Source organism: Schistocerca gregaria, chromosome 4 (assembly GCF_023897955.1).
Source record: "Schistocerca gregaria isolate iqSchGreg1 chromosome 4, iqSchGreg1.2, whole genome shotgun sequence".
Taxonomy (NCBI): Eukaryota; Metazoa; Arthropoda; class Insecta; order Orthoptera; family Acrididae; genus Schistocerca; species Schistocerca gregaria.
This window is the reverse complement of record NC_064923.1, coordinates 690,907,921-690,924,920: the sequence shown is the minus strand read 5'-3', so window position 1 is coordinate 690,924,920 and position 17,000 is coordinate 690,907,921. Positions and strand designations below refer to the sequence as shown.

The 17,000-nt window shown below is 42.3% G+C and overlaps 1 protein-coding gene across 1 annotated transcript in view; it reads right to left on the bottom strand.

Annotated features, from left to right (window-relative positions):
- Positions 1-5,184: 5,184 nt before the first annotated feature.
- The window catches only part of LOC126267871 (translation initiation factor IF-2-like), a 128,185-nt gene continuing 116,369 nt past the window's right edge, over positions 5,185-17,000 (bottom strand). Inside the window, exon 5 of the mRNA XM_049973181.1 lies at positions 5,185-5,530. Coding sequence (XP_049829138.1) covers positions 5,185-5,530 — 346 coding nt within the window. The remainder of the gene's footprint in view (positions 5,531-17,000) is intronic.

Sequence of the window (17,000 nt, the reverse complement as noted above, 5' to 3'; positions counted from 1 at the left end):
TGTGCTCTACGTGAAATTGGTTAATGAAGACATGTGACAAAATTCTAAGTGCTACTCGAAGTCGACTTAAGTTCCGTCATTTTGATGGACACATCGGATACGTAACTATGGAACATGCGGGACTTGGACTGCGGACGATCCGTGTATCTGAACTCCCTTTCGAAGTGCCTTCAGAGATAGTGGTATCTGCATTCCGCCTGTATGGAAAGTTGATTAGTCATACAGCTGAAAAGTGTGTTCAGTTCAATACATATCCGGTTTCAGTGGAGTAAGACAGATCCGCAAGAGCTAACCAAACATGTGCCGACCTACTTTATACAGAGTGAGTTAGGAGGAAAGGTACATGCTTTGAGAGATGATAGTATTACTGATCTGAACAAAAAACTTCATAGTGATGTATGCACTATTCCGAGGGGTTTCCGAGATAGAACACATGTAATACCACTTCTGTAAGTTCTTCTTTAATAACTCGAAAACCGCACTCTTCAGCGAAAATGTGTCACAGTAAAAAATTAAACTACATTAAATTTCCAACAAAAAAGGTCAGATTCATTTTTCTCTAGAACTAATGGTTTGTGTGAAGGGAGCGCGAGAATTTCGAAAAATTCGCTCGATGCGCATGCCCTGTAGCTTACGTACTTTTCGTAGGCCAGTTTGGGGTAGTTTCCAGACATGATAGACAACAAGTGCCCTGTATCAAACTGTGTTCGTCTCAACTTGCCGCCTCAATAGACTTGTGGTTATCAAGTCAGGAAACTAATTCAAAAACTAAGTAAGCTACAGCGCATGCGCGTTAAGCGAGTTTTTCAACATTCTCGCACTCTCCTCGCACAAACCATTAGTTCTACAGAAAATAATGAATAGGACCTTTTCTGTAGGAAATTCAAGAGAGTTTAATTTTGTACTGAGACACATTTTCGCTGGAGGATGCGGTTTTCGAATTATTCAAGAAAAACGTACAGAAGTAATATTAAATGTGTTCCTGAGCCATGCGCGTCTCGTGTTCAGGCCATTTATAGTTTGTCATCTTCTTTTACGGTATTGCCGCCTCTTTTTCTTATTCCGTTTACTGACGTCATTAACTTTTGCCTTACTTGCCCGTCAGTGACAGCAACAGCGATTGTCGATAAGTGCACTCTCGTACCACCTCTGGAGCGACCGATAGTATTACCAGTTCGTCGTGTGTCTGAATGTCAGCCAATGAGGTGCCCACAGACAGTACTTGCCGACCGCTGGAGTCACACATTCACTGTCCGATGGAAGGACACTGGAGGGAGAGCGAAAGTTAGTTGGTCGTACGGTGGGTCGTTTCATCGGCCGACGTGTGTTTGGTCTTTTGTGGGTTTCGGTGTGTGAGGAGTCGGTCGGTTGGGGCAGAACAGCGAGGAAGTTTCCGTGGTACGTAGTCAGGAGAGAGCCACTGGTGGCATGCATGCGCGGTTGGAGTTGTGAGACGCTTCTTGTGGGGGTTACGAAGTTCGTCGCCCACCGATTCTGGACACTCAAGTAGAGTGCTCATTTAACCTACTATCAAGCCTCAACTGTTATCGCATCTCTTCGTCTTATCCTGGTTGTCGCTTTCAGGGAGATTTCCGCGAGTAACAACGAGTGTGCATTGAAGTTAGCTAGAATTGCAGCCGTCTTCCTGTATGGTGTTTAACTTAATTTAATTCATTCATTCATTAATGAAGTGTGTAACGTTCCCTGGCAGCACACACACTATTAATAAAATGAAATGACATTTAAATGTGCTATGTACGCCGCTATAAAGCAATTCGTATGTACTGTAATTGTTTAACAAAAATGTTATTTAATTTTGTGTAAAGGACGTTGGTTCTTATTGTAATATTTTCTGTAATAATTCTCGATGTATTTACGATTGTAATATTTCTATACTCATCATGCAGTTACGAAATATGTTAATATCTGCGATGAAAAAAATGTAAAATATAGCCACAGAGGAAACTATTGTTGTAAGATTACAAAGAGTCATTCACAATCAGCAATAATATAAATAGCGCGACATAATGTGTATTCTTTGTGGTCTTCCTCGAGAGCTGAGAGAGAGGAACCTGTGACGTAGCATTATATGAATGACTGGACTTCGTTTGTGTGTATCTATCTTCAGCCGCCATTAGAGGAGAAATTATAAAAGTGTGTAATTTTAATTATTGTTATGGTCTAAATACATTAGAATTTATCAAAATTGTGTATTACTAATGTAAATTAGGTTGCCCATGTCATCTATAATATATCTTTAAAGAATTTTCAGCACTTTTAGCGATTATCGTTGGTGTTGCTCGGCTGTGCCGCGACCGAACGATTTGCAGTGGCGGCACATTTAAAAAATTGTTCCGCTATAAAATTAACCAAACCCGTAAATCGGGAGCAGGTAAAATTAGCAGTGAATTACGAAATATTTTTCTTTTACAGCGATCCTGAGGCTGACTGAATGTATTACTGGTTTTACATTTGTGCGTTCTTAGGCGGATTATTAACGTTGAAGTTGTTATTCTGTTGGTTCTTTCCATTTCTAAAGCAAATAACTTAAACGTATAGTGAAGTGTGTTTTGTCACTGATAATTAAACGTTCACGTCGGCTTGGCAATATTTAACCATTTTATGCTGACAGAGACAGTCTTGTGTTCCATAGCTAACGCCGGGAAAGAATTCAGTAAATATTTAAAAACCCACTGCATCTAGAAAATGTGTGCCAAGTCCGAAATATGTAAAAATATTTAATTTAAATAAGTTTCAAATAAATGTTATTAATGAGTTAGTTTGAATTTATAAGCAAGAGAGGGTTGCTAAGTTCCACGTAATTTTAAATGTGCTTAATTCTATCTAAATGAATTTTTAATACCACACGTAAATAAGGGGTTCTACAACAAAGTTCGTACTGAAAGAGTAAATAACATAAATATTTAAAGCCTTTTCTTCCCCATTTAGACAGTCATTCATTGTTACATAATAATATTTTTTTCTCGTCTAAAGTGTACGAGCGGTATCTTCTGCCTTGTGACGGTTGACGTTTCGGTTACCTGCCATGGGCGTTCATGTAGTTTTTGGCAGTGTATTTTCCTCGTCGTGTTGATGCTGTCCAGTACGGTGTATAGTTCGACAGCTGAGGTGGTGTTGCTAGTTTTTCGCGTTTGTTCTGGCTTGGCTTGATTGGGCAACAGTATCCAGAACGTTGTGCTATTGACAAGTTGTCGTTTTGCTGGTCTGGTGGAGCAGAAATGATCTTGTTGGTTGGTTCGTCGGCTGGCTTTCGGTTGGGTTGCCTTCCAATTAAGAGGTTGTCGGGCTCGCTGCCTGTCTCACCTAAACGTGCATTAGTGTTACCTTCCCAGGCCGATCCTTGGAACGTTCTGAGCGCCGCTCCTTGTGTTTTACATAGTGATTTCTTTTTAGTTTTAAGTACCCTGTATGTGGCCTTCAGTCGAGTTTTCAGGCTTTTCAAATCAATAGTTGAAAAATTTTGTCCAGCCCTTAAGTTGCAAGAAACATTTTCTAGTTTTTATGCGGCCTTCAGCCGAGTTTTCCAGCTTAAATTTAAAATTGGAAATTTCTCGATCTGGGCTTTAATCCATGAGATTGTTTGGGTTTCGTATGTGACCATCAGCCGAGAGTTATGTGAAACATTTTAGAATAAACCTTTTAGCCTATTTTAGTTCAAATTTAGAAGCTCTTCCCTTTAGACCTTACGACATAAAATTGTTTTCTGCATGGTGTGTGCCCTTACATTAAAAATTCAAAAACCTCGTCTTGCCCTTAAGTCATAAGATTGTTACTCTTGAGTATGAGGCGTTCGGCTGAGTTTTCCACGAAATATTTTAAGATTACGCTTTCAGCCTTTCCAACTTGAGAGCTCTTCTTTCTAGGTCTTAAGCCGTTAAATTGTTTTATTGATATGCGACCTTCAGCCAAGTTTTCAGCCTATTTAGATTAAACTTTGAAAATCTTTGTCTCTGCTTTAAGCCGTAACACTGTTGTTGATTAATGTGTGGCCTTCAGCCGAGTTCTATGGGAAAAATTTAAGCTAAGGCTTTAAGAAATATTTATATTGAAGATAAAAAAAAAATTCTAAGAAGTGAAACTTCCAGAAGAGCTCCTGTGTTCAATTCCTAGCTTAAGCCTTGTGACAGAACTGCAAACCGCTATCTGTATATGTGATTTGTGGGTAGCTATTGAAAGGTCTGAAACTGCTATGGGAATGATATGCAGAACGAGGCGTGGAATTTGACTCTGATTTTACCAAACTACAACGATAATGAGCAAAGCTGGAAACAAGCTAATACTGCTTCGTAAAAAAACTGTTTGAAAATAGCAGCTTGGTGGAAACGAAGTCATTACCGGAACGTACAATTTTTGAAACTGATTTTGGGTAGAAATTTTCTGATCCAGTGCTCCTCCCTCGTGAGATGAATGAAATATTACTGGCTTAGTTTCGTAGAGCTGTGTATGTAATGGACTGAAAATAAATACAATTCTATCGCTAACAGTTGCCACTATCCGAGAGATACTTTTTGGTTTTTATTCTGCTGTTTACTATTTCGTTTCCTGCCTCTTACACAACTATATCGGGTTTTGAGATAGGTCCCATGATAAAATATGGAATACCTAATACATTGCGCCTTCTGGGAGGCGAGAGAATTTGTGGTTTTTTAACACATGTCTTGCGGTAGGTCTTCTCTTTAGAAGCTTCCTGTCGTAATTGCCTTGATATCTAAAGGGATACCAAGCAGCTTCAAATATTGATTTAGGTACATAGTTTTCCGTCTGCCTCCACAAGTCGGTTGTCAGCACAGCTGACTCCCTAGGAGGAGACCACGCTTCAGTTCCCGGTAGCAGGACTGACACGGGGTGCACTCAGCCATGTGAGGCCAAAGAGGAGCTACTCGACTGCTCAATAGTTATTATAAGGTCAATAACCCCGATAACGACCGGCAGAGCGGTGTGTTGACAACGTGTCTCGGCATACCACATCCGATGACTCCATTGGCGGAGGAGAGCGCGTCGGTCAGTCCAGTTTGATTGGCCTATCTAGGGCCAGAACGCGAAACTTTCTTGTCTTATGTAATTTTCTAGAGCTTGGTCCGCTGTTCCTTTCATCTTACGCCCCACAAATTCTCAGTATTACTGTCTGATTCAATAACTCCCAAGTGATAATTTCTATCTTATTCAGTTTACTGAACACGTAAATTTTTTCCGCTTATACTTCTGGTCCTTCGTGTAGAAGTGCCTATTGCTGCAACGAGGCAGAAATGTATCACGTGGAAAGTCAGCGGCGAAGCCCCTGGGCAGCTGAGACCCGCTGACGCCTGCAAAGGCGAAGCCAGCCCAGTACGGCGCGGTACAACGCAGCGGAGGCAGAGTCGCGCCGCCTCCGCCCCCGCCGCCGCCACCGCCGCCGCCGCCGCCGCCTCCCGCTGCGCCGTGGCCCTTAATTACGGCCGCGATGGCTGCACGCCGCTCCTTTGTCTTGGCGCCGCGCAGGGTCTTCACGTGACCTGTGGCGTCGCTGCGCCTTTACCGGGAATAAGAGGGTGGCAAACAGGGGGAGGAGGGGCCGGGGGCAAGTGGGGGCGAGATGACTCGCCGGCGGCAGCGCGCGGATCTGCTCTGTCTGATGGAGAGGGAGCACTGGTTTTCCCTCTGCCGATTCCTCGCCGTATTACTCCAGTTTCACAGAGTTTCGTAACATCTGCAATCGAATCAGCAGTCCTCCTCAAACATTACATTAGCATAACTACAGAGTGGAGTTTTTCTAAGTACGTTGCGATTCAACTACATTGTTCACATCAAATGTTACCAGAATCGATTTATATATCGTAATTCTATTTCCACTCAGATGAATTGTGAGAACGTCCTCACTTAAAGGTATCACCTTCGCTTTTTTAAATGGAGCTATAATAATCTCTGATGCTAGTATGCCGCTATCGACAGGGGATCTCAAGTTGATTCCGTATTTCTAGATTTCCGGAAAGCTTTTGACACCGTTCCTCACAAGCGACTTCTAATCAAGCTGCGGAGCTATGGGGTATCGTCTCAGTTGTGCGACTGGATTCGTGATTTCCTGTCAGGAAGGTCGCAGTTCGTAGTAATAGACGGCAAATCATCGAGTAAAACTGAAGTGATATCAGGTGTTCCCCAGGGAAGCGTCCTGGGTCCTCTACTGTTCCTGATCTATATAAATGACCTGGGTGACAATCTGAGCAGTTCTCTTAGACTGTTCGCAGATGATGCTGTAATTTACCGTCTAGTAAGGTCATCCGAAGACCAGTACCAGCTGCAAAGCGATTTAGAAAAGATTGCTGTATGGTGTGTGAGGTGGCAGTTGACGCTAAATAACGAAAAGTGTGAGATGATCCACATGAGTTCCAAAAGAAATCCGTTGAAATTCGATTACTCGATAAATAGTACAATTCTCAAGGCTGTCAATTCAACTAAGTACCTGGGTGTTAAAATTACGAACAACTTCAGTTGGAAGGACCACATAGATAATATTGTCGGGAAGGCGAGCCAAAGGTTGCGTTTCATTGGCAGGACACTTAGAAGATGCAACAAGTCCACTAAAGAGACAGCTTACACTACACTCGTTCGTTCTCTGTTAGAATATTGCTGCGCGGTGTGGGATCCTTACCAGGTGGGATTGACGGAAGACATCGAGAGGGTGCAAAGAAGGGCAGCTCGTTTTGTATTATCGCGTTATAGAGGAGAGAGTGTGGCAGATATGATACACGAGTTGGGATGGAAGTCATTACAGCATAGACGTTTTTCGTCGCGGCGAGAGCTTTTTACGAAATTTCAGTCACCAACTTTCTCTTCCGAATGCGAAAATATTTTGTTGAGCCCAACCTACATAGGTAGGAATGATCATCAAAATAAAATAAGAGAAATCAGAGCTCGAACAGAAAGGTTTAGGTGTTCGTTTTTCCCGCTCGCTGTTCGGGAGTGCAATAGTAGAGATATAGTATGATTGTGGTTCGATGAACCCTCTGCCAAGCACTTAAATGTGAATTGCAGAGTAGTCATGTAGATGTATTGTACTTCTAAAACCAACAAATTCAACTCCGTTTCACCTTTGAGAAAGGGATTTGCCAAATTCTAAGCGTAGTGTATGGAACTTAGTATTTACCCAGTCTGAACCAGAAACGAATAGTAGTCATACATGGATATTCGTGATTTCAGATCCAAAATAAGAAAATACGACAGCCGGCCGGTGTGGCCGTGCGGTTCTAGGCGATTCCGTCTGGAACCGCGTGACCGCTACGGTCGCAGGTTCGAATCCTGCCCCGGGCATGGATGTGTGTGATGTCCTTAGGTCAGTTAGGTTTAAGTAGTTCTAAGTTCTAGGGGACTAATGACCTCAGATGTTAAGTCCCACAGTGCTCAGAGCCATTTGAAAAATACGACACGCTGGTTAAAGAAGAAACAGAATGTTTCACAACCGCGACACAAGCGTAAAAGGCGGGCAGCGGCAAAGTAGCCTTCACCCTGTCTACGCTGTGGACGTGTATAGAGTTCGTGTTGGTGTGAAAAAATAAATGAGTTTTACAAACCAAGAGAAACCAGATACGTTACTTCTTTACAAAGGATGCAGAAGGAACGGAAAGAGAATTTAGCGTCCTCGAAATGTAATTAAACAACAATAAGAACAGTAATAATAATAATAATAATAATAATAATAATAATAATAATAATAATAATAGGAATCAATAACAAATACAAAATCTGCAGTTAAGTTCAGGGAGAGATCTCGGAACCATTCAAACTCAAACAGCAGTGACACAGGGAGGTGGTATGACACCCATTCAACTTAAGGCGGTTTTGCATAAAATAATCAGACACACAAAGATAGAACTGTCAACACATAATGTTTGGCCTTTGCTGACGGTAAAGCCATCATAGCAAATAACGGAAGAGAAGCTAAAGGAGGTCTAGAGACACTACGCCAAATCTCAATCAACAGAGGACTACAAATCTCATACGAAGAAACGCAGTACATGGACACGGAAAGCAAACATCTATTGGTAACAAAGTATAGGAAGATATAACATGCAGATATTTTCAGGTACATGGGAGAGATTGTACAGAAAAGAGGAATGAATTCGACATTCAGTGAAGAAAGGATCGCAAAACTACAAACAACAAAAACAATGAAAGAAGCATTTCCGCCAATTCCAAATTAAGAGACTATAGTACAGGAGTCTTACCAGAGCTCGTGTGTATCTCGGAAACGACACTAATCAAGAGAAGAACGAAAATCATGGAGAGGAAAAAATAAGAGAGCATAATACTGAGAAATGCATATGGGCTGTGATTACAAACATCAGGAAAGTAATGGAAATGTTCAACGGATACATAAACAGGGTGAATGAAAAAGGACTGGCCAAGAAGATACACTCCTGGAAATTGAAATAAGAACACCGTGAATTCATTGTGTGTGGCACGGGATACATGCGGACGTGCATTGTCCTGTTGGAACAGCAAGTTCCCTTGCCGGTCTAGGAATGGTAGAACGATGGGTTCGATGACGGTTTGGATGTATCGTGCACTATTCAGTGTCCCCTCGACGATCACCAGAGGTGTACGGCCAGTGTAGGAGATCGCTCCCCACACCATGATGCCGGGTGTTGGCCCTGTGTGCCTCGGTCGTACGCAGTCCTGATTGTGGCGCTCGCCTGCACGGCGCCAAACACGCATACGACCATCATTGGCACCAAGGCAGAAGCGACTTTCATCGCTGAAGACGACACGTCTCCATTCGTCCCTCCATTCACGCCTGTCGCGGCACCACTGGAGGCGGGCTGCACGATGTTGGGGCGTGAGCGGGAGACGGCCTAACGGTGTGCGGGACCGTAGCCCAGCTACATGGAGACGGTTGCGAATGGTCCTCGCCGATACCCCATGATCAACAGTGTCCCTAATTTGCTGGGAAGTGGTGGTGCGGTCTCCTACGGCACTGCTTAGGATCCTACGGTCTTGGCGTGCATCCGTGCGTCGTTGCGGTCCGGTCCCAGGTCGACGGGCACGTGCACCTTCCGCCGACCACTGGCGACCACATCGATGTACTGTGGAGACCTCACGCCCCACGTGTTGAGCAATTCGGCGGTACGTCCACCTGGCCTCCCGCATGCCCACTATACGCCCTCGCTCAAAGTCCGTCAACTGCACATACGGTTCACGTCCACGCTGTCACGGCATGCTACCAGTGTTAAAGACTGCGATGGAGCTCCGTATGCCACGGCAAAATGGCGGACACTGACGGCGGCGGTGCACAAATGGTGCGCAGCTAGCGGCATTCGACGGCCAACACCGCGGTTCCTGGTGTGTCCGCTGTGCCGTGCGTGTGATCATTGCTTGTACAGCCCTCTCGCACTGTCCGGAGCAAGTAGGGTGGGTCTCACACACCGGTTTCAATGTGTTCTTTTTTCCATTTCCAGGAGTGTACTTAACTTGATTAATACACCGAAAACCAACTGGGTAGAAAGAACCATGGAAGACCTCAGGAAACAGAACATCTCGACAGAAGACATGACAGACGGAAAAACTACAGAGAATAAAAATCAGAAAACGGAAACTTCAGCAAAAGCTCAAACAGAAGAAAACAGGAAAGAAGTGGACAAAAGAAAAGAACAAGTGGATGACTTGACAGTGGCAGAGGAGATCTCTGCCGAAAGCTTGTGGGCAGTAAACCACTTGACGCGGCTTGAAACCCAAGAATGTTTTATTAACGCAGGGAATGTATGAGAGAATTTTGGGAAGAACACGGAAAGAGACAAAAAAGCCATTTAAATTGTTTTTTCTTAACATTTTCCTTAAGGGGAACTTAAGGATGATAATATTCGTAATAATAATAATAATAATAATAAGTCCAGCATCGATTAGAATAGACTGGCACTGCGATTGCTGTGTTCGGATGAGGGCTGACTTGGCATCCCTTCACTCACAGCTGCAATCGGCGCTGACTTCAGTCTCGCAGCTTGAGGCTGTTGCCAATGGGCACCACTGTGGTGAGCCGGACTTGGGTATCACGGGGATGTCAACCTCGTCCCGTCTGTCCCCAGATCGGTCTGCCGCTGTGGTTGCCCCGGTTGCTGCCCGCAGTGGGGCTGAGCCCTCGCCTGTGGTTGATTGGGATGTCGTTCCAATGCGTGGCAGGCAGCGAAAGGCGTCTCCGGAGGCTGATCAGAAAGCCTCCCCGGTGCGTCTGACAAACCGGTTTCAGGCACTGTCTCTGGCTGAGCCAGATGCAGCTGCCTGCCCTGTTTCAGAGGATCATTCTCAGCCTTCAAGGTCCGGGCAATCGCAGAGGGTGGGCTTACTGGTAGTTGGGAGCTCCAATGTTAGGCGCGTAATGGGGCCCCTTAGGGATACGGCGGCTAAGGAGGGGAAGAAATCCAGTGTGCACTCCGTGTGCATTCCGGGAGGAGTCATTCCTGATGTGGAAAGGGTCATTCCGGATGCCATGAAGAGCACAGGGTGCAGCCAGCTGAAGGTGGTGGCACATGTCGGCACTAATGACGTGTGTCGCTTTGGATCTGAGGAAATTCTCTCTGGATTCCAGCGGCTATCTGATTTGGTGAAGGCTGCCGGTCTTGCTTACGAGATGAAGGCAGAGCGCACCATCTGCTGCATCGTTGACAGAACCGACTGCGGACCTTTGGTGCAGAGCCGGGTGGAGGGTCTGAATCAGAGGCTCAGACGGTTTTGCGACCGTGTTGGCTGCAGATTCCTTGACTTGCGCCATAGGGTGTTGGGTTTTGAGTTCCGCTGAATAGGTCAGGAGTTCACTACACTCTGCTGGCGGCTACACGGGTAGCGGAGGCTGTGTGGCGTAGACTGGGCGGTTTTTTAGGTTAGAAGGCCTCGGGAAAGTACGGGGTGGGCTGCAATGTCAAATGGTGCATGGCAATTACTGGACGTGCTTGGATCAAGGAACAGTCGGAATTATAGTTTTAATTTGTTGTAGTTGCGCTGGGAAAGTTCCTGAGCTTCAAGCGCTAATAGAAAGCACAGAAGCTGATATCGTTATAGGTACAGAAAGCTGGCTAAAGCCTGAAATAAGTTCTGCAGAAATTTTTACGAAGTCTCAGTCGGTGTTCAGGAAAGATAGATTAGGCAGAATTGGTGGTGGAGTGTTTGTGTCTGTCAGTAGTGGTTTATCTTGTAGTGAAGTCGAAGTAGATACTCCGTGCGAATTGGTATGGGTGGAGGTTATACTTAACAGCCGAATTAAGTTAATAATTGGCTCCTTCTACCGACCCCCAGACTCCGATGATACAGTTGCGGAACAGTTCAGAGAAAGTTTGAGTTGTAAGTAGGCTGTTTAGGTTTTTTTATTGGTAACGCCGCCGCCACGTAGCGCTCTGTATGAAAATCACTGGCTGTGCCGTGTGCAGTCTGTGGCTGGTTTGCATTGTTGTCTGCCATTGTAGTGTTGGGCAGCAGCAGCTGGATGCTAACAGCGCGTAGCGTTGCGCAGTTGGAGGTGAGCCGCCAGCAGTGGTGGACGTGGGGAGAGAGATGGCGGAGTTTTGAAATTTGTAAGAATTGGTGTCATGAGCTGCTATATTTATTATGACTATTAAGGTAAATACATTGTTTGTTCTCTATTAAAATCTTTCATTTGCTGACTCTGCTTATCAGTAGTTAGTGCCTAGAGTAGTTTGAATCTTTTAGTTAGCTGGCAGTAGTGGCGCTCGCTGTATTGCAGTAGTTCGAGTCACGAAGATTTTTGTGAGGTAAGTGATTTGTGAAACGTATAGGTTAATGTTAGTCAGGGCCATTCTTTCGTAGGGATTTTTGAAAGTCAGATTGCGTTGCGCTAAAAATATTGTGTGTCGGCTTAAGCACAGTCGTGTATAAATCGTTCTAAGGGGACGTTTCATATGTCGACCCTTAGCCACGGATACCTCACTGGAATCTTCTGATTTTTTCTCGTAGTTTGTGTAGTTAGTGTAGCCTTTGTTTATTGCTAGCGCGTAATCATAGAGAGAATTTCCTTTGTAGTTGCAGATTTTCATTGTTGTACAGTAAAACAGTTTTGGCTTGCATGTAGTTTTTGCACGAAGTATTTCGCAGCTGCGCTTGCAATTAACTAGTTATTATTTTCAGTGCTATGTTAATGTGTTCTCTTATTTTTGTTCTTCAAATTGTGTTTTCTGTGTTGTCGTGTGAAATATTGTGACAATAATGGCGTGTGAAAAACGTAACACTAGGCTCCAGAGTAAACTGAGAAATGACAGTGAAGACGAAAACAATGTGTTAGCGTCACCATGTAATGAATTCACTAACGTTCAAAGTAGTAATTTGGTAATAGCGCATAGGGAAATGGAGCGGGCTGCAAATAATGGTGTAGGCAGTGAAACAATTAGTCAACAGGGAAGCATTATCGATCGATCGGTCGGCAACAGCTCGCCTCAGGATTACGAAATGACAGGACACAATCTTGCAAATACTGTAGATTCAGATTTTGCGTCCTCACCGTTTTCTCAAATAAATCAAGACAGGTTTTTGGCTTTTCAAAATGCGAACATTGCCGGTTCAAATGCACTGCCGAAAAGCACTGAGGAACATGTTTCAGACACCAGTGCACTGTTATTACAGTTATTGCAACAAATGGGGCAAAGGCTACAAAAGTTAGACACAGCGCTTGAACAAAATCAGAAACAAATGGGACAAAATCTTCAAAAGTTAGACACCTTGGAACAAAATCAGAGACAAACACAGCAAAAGCTTCAAAAGTTAGACACAATGGAACAAAATCTTCAAAAGTTAGACACAATGGAACAAAATCAGAGACAAACACAGCAAAAGCTTCAAATGTTAGACACAATGGAACAAAATCTTCGAAAGTTAGACACCACACTTGAATAAACACGTGAAGATTTAACTACTGAATTACATAACATTGAATCGAAATGCCAAAAAATCTGTAATGACGTAAAAACACAAATTTTTGATCATTTTCAACCTATTTTTTCGCAACATGAAAATGCATTACAGAATCATGAAGCAGCCATAAAAGAACTGCAAACTATTGTTCGTGAAAATCACGACACCTTGCAAGCTAAAATGGACTCAGTTGCATCCACCGATTCGGTTACGCAACTTGCAAGAACTCAGGAAAACTTAAAGGTCACAGTAGATTCGATTTCAACACAAATGGACACTCTGAAACTTGGTTCAGAAAAACACACTGTGGAAATGTGTTCACTATCGGAGAAAGTAGCCGAACTTTCAGATCAGTTCACTAACTTATCTACAAAGGTAGATGATGATCTGAATGATACAGAAGAGTGCGAACAAATTAGGAAATTCAAACAAAATCAGAATCAAATTAATACACAACACCAAAGAGAAATCTGGGAAGTGCAAGATCAGCTGACACAGGTAATACAAGAATTACGTATTTCAGAGGACAGTCGCGCTCCAATACGGGAAGAGGGACTTAGAAATACGTAAAAAGCCACAAAATAATAACACAGGGCATTTCGGAAATGGTGAAAGAAATTGGCAAGGTGCACCGAATTTTGAGATGGAACTGCCGACACGACGTAACAATGACCGACATGCGACTCGCCGACATAATGATTTTGACTATAAGCGGTTTATTACAACACGTAAATTCAAAACATTTAAGAATTCTGGACACGACATTCATCCACAAGCGTGGCTTCATCAATTCTCTCATTGTTTTCCTCCCAACTGGTCATTAGAACACAGATTAGAATTTATGTGTGGCTACTTGGAGGATGAACCAGGTGTAAGAATGCGATCGGTCATTCACGATTGCCACAGTGAAGCAGAATTTTATCATGCCTTCCTCTCAGTATATTGGTCTCAAGCTACACAAGACCGAGTAAAACATAGCATGATAATGATGAAACACTTTGAACAATCTGAATTTTCCAGTCTTGTCAAATATTTTGAAGACATATTGCATAAGAATCAATATCTTTCAAACCCATATAACCCTTCAGAACTCATCCGCATTTGCATTATGAAATTGCCTGAACATTTAAGGAATATTATTTTGGCAGGACGCTGCAAAGATGACATTGAAGCTTTTCAGCGACTGTTACAAGAATTGGAAATTGTCACTGAAAATCGAGGAACGCGAAAACAGGGACACTACAATTACAGGTCACATCCGTCACAATTCCGTGACGACAGAAACAATAATTGGACACGACAAGTCTATTCTTATAACGCAAATCGTGACCAAAACAGACACCACCCATATGAAAACCACTGGCGGAGTAATAATAGTTACAGAGAAAGATCGCATTTCCGTAGCAATGAATACAACAGAGACAATCATAGAAACAGACAATATGGCAACCAAAACAATTATTTCCAAGGGAGACACAATAACTTCAGACGCAACGGTCCACCGTGCAGTGATAATTCAGGGAGAAATTCTCCACCACTTAACCTACAAGAAAGAAACTATGGAATCTACCGACATGACGACAGACGATATGATCGTAACGACAGACCTGAATTGCAGCAGAACTGGCGGGATTCAAACAGAGCAGGGCCCTCTCGGCAAGGTGAATTTGCAGAAGTTAGGTCTCCTAATCCCAATAACGACGCGCGCCAACAAAGAAACAGACAATGACTCGCAACGCAGGCAGCCGCGTGCGCCGGCTGGCTCAGAGAAAAATATCAGAGAAAAATAACAGAGAAAAATAACAGAGATAAATAACATAAGTTAACCTTGAGCAGAATTCCAGTGTTCCTTACCGACGTAATCGCATGATAATTGCTTTTCAGTTGACAGTCTGCGTACTAGGAAGAGTAAAGGTTTACACCACATTTCACATGTAAAACCGTTTATTAAAATATAATCAGCTTTTTAACTTTGTCTTTGCCATACAATTTTTCACTTCACGTTATTAGTATGCTTTGTCAGACTTAGAAACTATTAACATGCAACAATGTTTTGAAGTTCACTATCCAGTCTAGAACCTAGGGAACATTTGTAAACAGAAATTACGAATGCATTGTTATAGTGAACAGACGACACAGTGTTGTTATTTGTACATTCTTGCTTGTTAGTTGCACGATTACGTAACGACTATAAGGCTCACATACTTAGAACATTTACCAGTACTGCTAATGAGATTTCAATGGAACATTTTGGTTTACTTGAAAATACATTCTGGATTTAAAGTACTTTCTGTGAGATACCAGATGACACAGTGATTAGTTCATGTGACAGCTACACGATTTTATCACGACGCTACTAATGAGTGACAATTTACTAAGTTGCTTTTGCAGTTTATCTGTTTTATATCTGCACAGTTTTTCTGAATTATTCTGGAAAGTAAAACATGTTTTAGTAGTAACTTTGAGGTGTAGCTACAATGAGACAGCCTTTTCTGTAGCACAACAATACGTTACTGTACAGCACTTACTTCATCACAGCAATAAGCGTAATAACTAAGATATTTATACGCAAAGCAATTCACTTCGTTTATTACGAGGTAAGTACATTGACTTCAGCAGAATTTTGCTAACAGAGGACGATAACTACGACACTTCCACATAATTATCTTACTACAAGACACACAGTTTATCGCTACATTACATGTATTTGAGTGATTAATTTTGTACTTAAGACATTTATTTTTAAAGATATTCGAAGTACAATGATACAAAGGTTTTCTGTGATACATTTCATTCCATTGGTGTAATCTGTAACACCTGAGGATATAATTACATTAATCCTCAGGGGGGTACACGCCTACATTGTGTATCATGTGTTTGGCAAGCACAAGGAGCCCTAGCTAATATGGTATTTGCTTATACAACTTTACACATCGGTACCATATTTCTCTAACACATAAATTACACAGCTATCTGATCATTTAAATGAGAGACAAACATTTCTTTTATTACGTCAGTGACACATGTTTACGCAATTACACAGTTGGATGATTTCACACTTATGAAATTCTATTTTGTCTGTACTTTGTGAAATATTCATATTTTTTCGGAACCATTGTGATACCATGACAGTTTTGAATGATGTATTTGGTATGGGATCATGATTTTTAAAGTAGGTTTGAGGTAGATGACACTTTTGACATGAGCAGAGAATTTTTTTTAGGCTTTGAAATTATTGCAGAAAGCTATGACATTTTTGAGATTTGACTGAGGTGTTATGATGTTATTATTACGACGACGATGTGAATTATGCTGTTGAGGTATGTTTAAGCTGATGCTATATGAGTTATTTGGTTATGCTACCTATCTGTTATGATGACATATTGAAGAAGTGTCGACGAATATACATATGTGTAATAAGGTAAGGAATAATGACTAGTGGTTAGGGACTCTGGTTTGTGAAAAAGGATGTTGGAAACCGAGAATCGTACTTTAAGAGTTATAAAATGTGTGTACATGTGTGAATGTATCACTATGCTGTCGAAAATTTTTGAACACTATTATTTTTAAATGATTTTATTTCTACAAATTTGTAACGCAAAAATCTTGACCTGTGAATTTTTTTTATATGAGACTGCCACTGTAGCGGAAACTGGTGTCGTAAATATTTCGGTAAGAAAGTTAAGTGACCACCTGCACGTAATGCGTCGTGGGCGACCAGTGGGCGACAGCCACCAGGAAACAAGCCATTAGTGTGTGCCTTTCAGAGGCACAAGAAAAAAAAAGGGAGGCCATTATCCTCGCTATTGACATTCCTTTGTACAAAGCATCGCAAAAACGACACGCTCATTACTTGGAAAAGATACTTATTTACTTCTGCACACCTGATAATGACAAGCGTCTTTCTACGAGAGTTGAGAGAATTTGTACTAACTTATGAAATGTCACATGACTATTGAATGATAATTTTATGCTTTGCCTTTCATAGTTGCTTATTTCATTTGATATCTGGTTTCCAGATGTGTTGCAGCATTGGTTTTATAAAATAAAATTAAATGCATTTGCTAATGTGAACACTTTCTGTCGACAGATCTATT